General features: G+C 37.3%; 1 protein-coding gene across 1 annotated transcript; it reads right to left on the bottom strand.

Moving 5' to 3' along the window:
• Window positions 1-281: 281 nt before the first annotated feature.
• LOC116167475 (nose resistant to fluoxetine protein 6-like) lies at window positions 282-7,686 on the bottom strand. The gene is made up of 12 exons (XM_031482846.1): window positions 7,084-7,686; window positions 3,150-3,385; window positions 2,883-3,073; window positions 2,689-2,831; window positions 2,252-2,582; window positions 2,081-2,203; window positions 1,792-2,037; window positions 1,646-1,741; window positions 1,465-1,597; window positions 1,241-1,415; window positions 1,049-1,191; window positions 282-996 (listed from the first exon to the last, which is right to left on the bottom strand). Exons 1-12 carry the CDS (start codon window positions 7,274-7,276, stop codon window positions 853-855), a joined length of 2,154 nt encoding a protein of 717 aa, XP_031338706.1. The 5' UTR covers window positions 7,277-7,686; the 3' UTR covers window positions 282-852.
• Window positions 7,687-7,959: the final 273 nt, after the last annotated feature.

Genomic DNA, 7,959 nt, shown 5'->3' with positions numbered 1-7,959 from the left:
TATAGTTAAGTATGCTTTATAATACCGGCCGTATATGAATTGCATGACTTCACTTTATCGTGGTTCGTTCACTCACCGTACCAGAAGCGAACACCCCTTATTGCATGATCAATGGACTTGAGGTTCGAGTATGTTGTCATCACCAGCGAACTAGACTATTCAACAGTCATAATACTGCATCTTCGCTGGCGAAATACTTTAAAAGTTTGCTACGGTTGTTGAGTTTTTGCTGTAAGTTTTACTAATTTTACTTGAGACCGCATAAAAACAAAATAAAAACACTCGTTTATCATTGATTTAATTAAAGTGCAGTAGAAACCTTAAATAAAAAATTAGATTACAATTGCCTACACACATACCAGCTCTTGCAAAGAGGCCGTAACGTTTTAATATCAATACTGATTCTACTTGTCCACTAATATTCAGAAAATACACTCAGTCTTAGTTTAATATCATGTGATCAAACATATTTTGATAACGGCATCCAACATATCACCCACGCCGCTTTTCTTGCCTCAGTTAACCTTATCTAACAGCTACTTTCCATGGAAACAAATGTATCCGTATAAGAGGTTCGTACCAGGCAAGATTAAATGAGACAAAAGAACCGACTAATTAACTTACAAAGAAGGCGCTATTTAAAAGTTTGAAGAAATAAAGAATATATATCGTATACAAGCACCTATACGTAGGTGAAGTACTACTGATTTGTAAGTTTTGTACTGTGTGAATTTCGAGTAGGTGGTATCTTTCAAAACCACGGGCTTGATGGCATTCACTGGGAAAACCTTCTTTGTAGGTTCATATTTCAACCCTACAGCTAACCAACGCTACGTTTAAAGAAAATGTTTCCTAAGATGCTTCTGTAAGATTACTTCTTTTGCGCAGTTTGTTGGAAAGCATTTTCGTGAGGAGTATGTATGGTGATTCAAAAAACAGCGAATGAAAAAACGCCATAATTAGGGATATTATAAAGGTACCAAAAATTGCCATCGCCTGTAAATTGTCCGTGGTTTTTACGAATGAAGCAGGTATCTCCGTTACTTACGAAGCCGCCAGCAGTTGCGCTTTGATCAGTTTCGGCTCCCATGTATATAATGTGTATCATTAGCGGATTAAGTAGATATCCGCAGTATGTTAATCGACTTAGAGGTATCCAACCACGAAATGACAAAAATTTGTTGACAATTCCTGAAATTCGCAAAAAGAAATCGTTACATGACTGCGTTGATTTACTCACCAGCGTTATTGGTCGCGCAAGCAATAAATAACCATCCCAATCCAAATCCCCATAACGTTCGTGATATCCCCATGTACACAGCTGAAAACTCGACCGAAACTTGACGACCATATAATGTAAACACAATCCACAAATTGATCATGGGAAATATAATCCACATCAGAATTAAGTATGGCTAAACCGACAATCAATGAGAAACGTTCCTTTAACTTCACAAACTTTACCTTCTTCAAATTCAATTTTCCTTCCAATTTTATAGTTAGTATATATCCCGTGACTACTCCAATCAGGTACGGTCCAATGCGATTCCAAGGAAAGTCGTAGATTGCGTCTAGTTTTACGTACTGCTCATCCATCCTAAATCAATAACCATTACCCTATTGTAAAGACAGTTTTTAAGCTTACGATGGTATATAACCTACAGCGTAGGAGCTGTATCCTGTTACAGAAATGCATATAACCACGCAAATAACGAGGAGTATCACCGCCGCTTTGAAGCAACTATTGAAATATAAGGTTGAAGTAAAAAGCACTAAAAGTTTGCAGCTTACATGGTAGATAAAATGAGTAGAACGGTGGATACCATAAAAAATTGGGTGTCGACGGACAAATACCAAGACCAGGATAAACACATTTCCGATCTAGGATAAAAGTTATTGATGTACAACAAATTCCTCCACCAGTACTTGGGACAGTTAATGTCGGGCTGTTCAGTGGCCTGAAGTGACGAAAACTGTCGGTAATAGGTAAAAAGCACGTCGGAAAATAAAATGGTAACTATATACACGGGTGTTAACCTAAAAATATAAAACTAGCCATTGTATTTGGATTAGCTATTACCTTAAGTAACGATGAACGAACATGGAAAAAAATTCTCCAACTTTCCCCATAACATTTACAGGCCTCTTGCACTTAATGTTCGCACCTTTCGATTTATAAAATGTGTAAGAAAGTAGGAATCCACTAAAGAGAGTGAAGATAGTTTAACAACACACATGATCACAAAGTTACCTGAGGAATAGGAAACTGTCTACACAATAAGTGGAATTGCTGATGGGCTGGGCGAAAAAGTCTTCGGATATTCTGAACCCAGCAGGGACGTTTTTCAGAAAATCGATTTGATAGAATATTGTGTGCACGCTTACCACCCATAATAAGGAAAAGAAGCGGATACCGTGAATGGAACCGATGGAATCGGGTGCAACTCTCGTTTTGGTTAGGGCTTTGCAATTGGAATACATGGAAAAGCACTGAAGTATTCCGCCTGCGGTTCCGGGTGTACTCAGAGGCAGTGTGGATTCTGGTTTTTCATTTTGCTGTATCTCTTCGCCTGATTTTATATCTGCAAAGGTTTAGCACCTATTACCATTGTATATAATTACGCAGATTCCAAGAATTCTACTTCAACGGTCAAACAGAATTTAACCTAACACTAATATTATATTTACTGCTGTTTATGGTGGGTATCGTGGCCCTTCTCTCCAATTTATTTTCAGCAAGACGCTTTTGCTCTTTTAATCGTGGTTGTGTTACTTTGACGTCGTATACTGTTCCGGCAATTACTAATAGTGTAGAAACCGCAAGTATGCACCTAAAATGAATTGCAGCAATAAGGGTTTTACAGTTGGCAAAAAGTTCTTACAACGTAATAATCGTTTTTGGCAAGGTTAACCAAGTTCCATTGTCGAGGATTTTTAACTGCATTAGTTTTATGTCTAAACTATACAACTGTTGCACCTTTAAATAGCGATGTGGTATATAAATATCCATAAGATATTTTAAATCGATCGCAGAACAGGATTTGGGAACACAGAGACCTAGTTGTATTGTACTCTAAAATTGCAGCGTAATTAAATTTGAAATAAAATTGTGACATGTGCTGTAGTACCATAATATAGAATATACCAACCTCCAATGGCATCTGTGCATGTTGTTGCTGCGTGCTATTGTGCCTCATGTACGCCATAGCAAATGCCATATCGAATGGTGGGTAGTCGTAAGGTGTTTGGTCCGGATGTTTTACATTTACAGGACTAACTTCAAACGGTTTACGATTTGATATATCTGAACATTGAGCATGTGAGCCCAGCCAAAAGTTGTTGCCCCATAGAAATCCCGATTCAGGTTGGCCACTTGCATCCAATGCTATGAAAATAGTTGTAATTAGTACTGAGTACATTTTTTTAAATTTTATTGCCTTTATTTTATAGTGGGTGGAGTGTTAGCAATTGGATAGTCTTCCCTGCCTTACCTGGGATTCAAACCTAGGAGCCTTGTAGCCAATCTGAGCTACGCAGGTCGGCTTAGCAACGCGGGTCGGATTTACGTTAAACCATTCATTAAGATTCACATTCGATTCGGAGAGCGTCAAATTTAATTCAGAAGCTATGAATCGCTATTTCTGAATCAGAAATTCAATTTTCGGCTTTATTATTAATTTTCATATGATTAATGAAAATTACATTTGACCGTTTCTCTAAATTTCTATTTACTGCTACATTGTATATTGTAGGTACCTATTTCACCTCAAGAATAAATGACTCCTAATGAACTCAAAAACCGAGTTCTATACTTACGAACTTAGGAGCAAAAACTGACATAATCCAATGCCACAAGTGTCAATTATTCGGCCACGCACAAATGAATTTTTGTACCACGGGTGCCCAGTTGTCGGACGAAAACACGTCGTGCCCGCGCATGACGTCACTCTAGTTACATCTGGCGCGTAAGCCCATAAAGATTCAATGGTGGGCCTCGTTTTCGAAGTATAATTTGCATTGTAGCGCATATTATATTTATCGAACATACAGGAAGGGCCTATGCATATGTGTACTTGATAGTCTGCATTGCGAAAACTCGAATTTTTGCTTCTATTAATAGCGAAGACCTTTTATTTCCGCTTTTATTACACCGCGAGGATACCGAATAAACATTTAAACGATAATGCCTGATTGCGCGAGTGCAAAATGTAATAACTATTCACGAAAAACGAAGGGTTAAGATGTACTTCGGGAGTGAAGATACGTATGCGAAAAAATTTATAAACTAAACATAACATTGGGGCATTCGTTATCATACGAGGAGACGCTGTGGCCGAGTCGAATAAGAACGTAGATACCTACTTCCTAGAATAGAAGAATAAGCTTTGTACAAATTACATGCAAAAATTAAAAAAATAAGCTGAAAGCAATTTGTTTAATATAATTAATCTGATTAATACGATGTAGGTAAACTAGGATATTTACAGTAAGTACGCGGAAATACTTTAATTGCTTCTACCATTTAGACATACGTGAGTATATCAAATTATTAAATACATTTTGATTGATTACAAGCCCTAGTGTGGTATATTTTCAAACTGTTTAAAAAATAGAGGTACATGATCTTCATTTTCCATTCACTTACACGCGCTTGGCGCACCATTTGAACAATACCTCTACTTACATTTTATCTGCTTTGCATTTCATTGTAACGTTTTTGTGCGAGCTTGTCTTTGTGTATGTAATATTATATACTCAAATAAACCTAAATTTTGCCGACAGATAACACAAACAATAGTGCGTTTCCGTAACCCCTTCCCTATGCATTTGTATACGCACGCCGGAGTTTCTTACGCGCTTGACGTCATACGGCGTGGGGAAAGGGGACACGATGCGCGTTGCGATACCGTTTTTATTATACCATGTACCAATCCAAAATACATGAAATGCGAGCAAGAGTACGGCACCCACTGCAAAAACCCTAATGACTCAAATGCGCCAATTACAGCATCTATTGACAATGATGCCCAAAGGATCCGAATCTGAAAAGAACAGGACCTCTACTCCCCAGAAAGTTACTGAAGAATAAAGCGGAAGAAAAGCCTTATGAACTTAGGAGCGACAAAAAACTAAATGTCGTCATAAGAGGGGTTATGAGTTATGACAGATATCACGGAACAGGAAATTGAGGAAGACGAACGATGATCTCCCAAAACAGCAAAAACAGGCAAAGCAAAGATAAAGAGGAAAGTGGAAAGAATTTCGACTCTCGCACAAAATTAAAAGGGTCACATATAATTGAGATTATATCAATAAGTAGTTACGAAACGTGATTAGTTATTTATTGCCTTTGGCATTAGCCAATCACGGTGTAAAACCACCCACTATGGTGCCAATGAAATGTGCAAATACTTGGATCAAGAATAAACTCGTGTTTACACCCTACTATTTTTTGTGCAACTGGACGTTGGAAAAGTTTATTCTTATTCCAACGGAACTACTAATTCGCCTGGTAATTACCTTTGAATATAGACTTGTATTTTATAATCAAAGGTAATTACTATGGCGTGCTAATTTTTTTTAATGATCCTAATAAAATATGCAACATCTCTACGAAACTTGTCTGACGCGGTGCTTTTTTAGGCGGCAAAATGCCTGAGATGTTTCCCAATATGAATCTGGGTTCATATCTGAGATGTAACATAAATAGCTTTTGCCAGTGTGGGTTATTGCCATTCGTTCTTCCCGCTTTGTGGTGGAAAAGAGAACGCTTTTTGGCTTCGGGCAGAAACCACTGTCCTTGCCATTTTTACCTTCGTTTGCACTCATCGCCCGACGGACATCTTTGCAAGGGTAGCAAGAAGTTTTTCCACAATTTCGAAGATTTGCCATTTCACATTTAAAGCCCATAATAAACTAATTTGTGCTCGTTTTGTGTCGATTTTATGCGCTAACGTCCACGTTATGTGCGTACGTCAGTATTAACAGAGATATGATCAAGTCGACTAAAGACAAAAGAAATGAATGTGGGCGCTACCAGCTCGCTTCCTAACCCACTGCTGAATATACCGGGAACCGGACCGTAGCCCCTGAAATCAGGCAACACCTAACTTGAATAGGTCTGTATCCGGCCATCACTACTTTTTTGGACGGAGACTCATTTTCAAATATACACGTCTAAACCCCAGGGAGGGGTTTTTCGATGGTGGTACAAATGCTGTAAAACAGTATCATAAAGCAGCCGCAAACAAGGAAATAAGATATCTGGATGTGTGTTCTCTATACCCATTCGTAAACAAGTACTGTAGATATCCCATAGGACATCCCGTACTCCAATACTCCTGATGTAATGCGTCCGAGGAGTCTATGGTGGAGTACTGTGCGGAATATGTTCAGCGAGAAATTTTAAACTAATCAATAATTGAACATATTGCGCGGTTAATCAGACAGATATTTTAGGCACGTATTATAGCGACCGCTCCTCTCGCTCAGGACGGCTCTGATTTTCCTCTCTAGTGAGGAAAGTAAAAAACAATTGCTGCATTAATCTTATGACATTTAAAATTAAAACATCTAGATTGCTCTGTGTAAAATTTCATTATTGTATACGATAGTTTTTCAATTTTGATTGTAGTTTCAGAAAAAATTATGTGTAAAACTTGAGAAGAAAGTGTTTTTCAACTCCTCGTTCAATTGACACACTCGTTACGCTCATGTGTCAAACTGCACTAGTTGTACAAATAACTATTTCCAACAATTATACCGATGATTCTCGCAAATCGACGGATTTCTTTAACTCTAAATGCAAAACGCTAGAACTCCCAAATTTCAACATAATTTTATGCCATCTAAAATAGTGCTAGGTAGGTACTTCATTTCCTTGTTGTACGTCTTAAGTTTAACGTAAAATTGGGGGTAGTTTAAAATTAGTAACAATTGTCGCTAAATAGCAATTCGCACGTTTAATGGTTGGTGAATTAATTTGGAGTGTACAAAACAAATTAGTGGATATTGAATTTCTTTCAACTTTATTTAGATATGCCGCTTTATAACTAAGTCTTTAAGTAATAATGAAAATCCTACCTTTCAGAGCCCATAAGTGTTTCTTATTAATTCCCTCAAAAATTTGATGAAACTCTTCGAAGCAGGCGCTGTGCCTATGAATAGTTTCTGTAATTGAAGAAATTCCATAAAGCACAGATTGGTCCTTTAAGTATGTGTCGGAGGAGTGCACTTTTAGAAAAAAACAGTTTATGATTGCATAATATAGCAACATTATAAAAATGAGAACACAAAACTGAGTTCACTTCAAGATTTGAACTGTAATAAAATTCTGCCTGATATTGGCTTGTGCTCGGATTTAATAGTGATACTCAGATTTTTCAGTTTCCAGTCATTCCGACATATCGCGGTTTGGAAGGGGGTATCTATAATGTTAATTGTACGCATCGTTTTCAAAGGTTATGATCTGTTCGTGCCAATGCGGTAAACATTTTGATTTGAGCTAAAAAAGAAAATAAATATTTCTGTGAAATTCTGTTACCCTTTCCTTTGGCAAAAACGTGATTAAAATATTCGAATGTATATATGAAAAATTGCATATTATGCAAACGTGAAAGTTGCATTATACAATAATTCTGTATAGGTATATATTGAGTGACCTTACATAACATCAACGTTCAAATTCAAGGTTAATGCCGCCAATAGCAGTCCATTGGGTGCTCCACTTTGACCGAAGAAATGAGATAATTTGAAGTACGCACGAATGTACTTTCTACACTTTACTTTGCACATTAATTATACGCAGGTATCGAACGCATACGTTATGGTGAGTATGAATTGACGCATTACTGCCGTTTTATTTCACATTCTCGAAGTTTCCTTCTTCCCAGAACATAGAAAGCGGTCGTATACGGTATTATATAAGTTGCATTAATGGTCATGTAGTATCGACAATTT

Source organism: Photinus pyralis, unplaced genomic scaffold (assembly GCF_008802855.1).
Source record: "Photinus pyralis isolate 1611_PpyrPB1 unplaced genomic scaffold, Ppyr1.3 Ppyr1.4_LG3b, whole genome shotgun sequence".
In the NCBI taxonomy this organism is placed as follows: Eukaryota; Metazoa; Arthropoda; class Insecta; order Coleoptera; family Lampyridae; genus Photinus; species Photinus pyralis.
Note: the sequence above shows the minus strand (reverse complement) of the source record. Positions and strands in the feature narration are given on the sequence as shown.

Excerpts from the sequence above, each read along its gene's own strand:
- LOC116167475 (XM_031482846.1), bottom strand. The coding sequence starts at position 7,276 with ATGTTGCTATATTATGCAATCATAAACTGTTTTTTTCTAAAAGTGCAC. Across the intron at positions 3,386-7,083 it reads ACACTTATGGGCTCTGAAAG|CATTGGATGCAAGTGGCCAA; the intron begins GTAGGATTTTCA and ends CTATTTTCATAG. Across the intron at positions 1,742-1,791 it reads CTACTCATTTTATCTACCAT|TTGCTTCAAAGCGGCGGTGA; the intron begins GTAAGCTGCAAA and ends ATATTTCAATAG.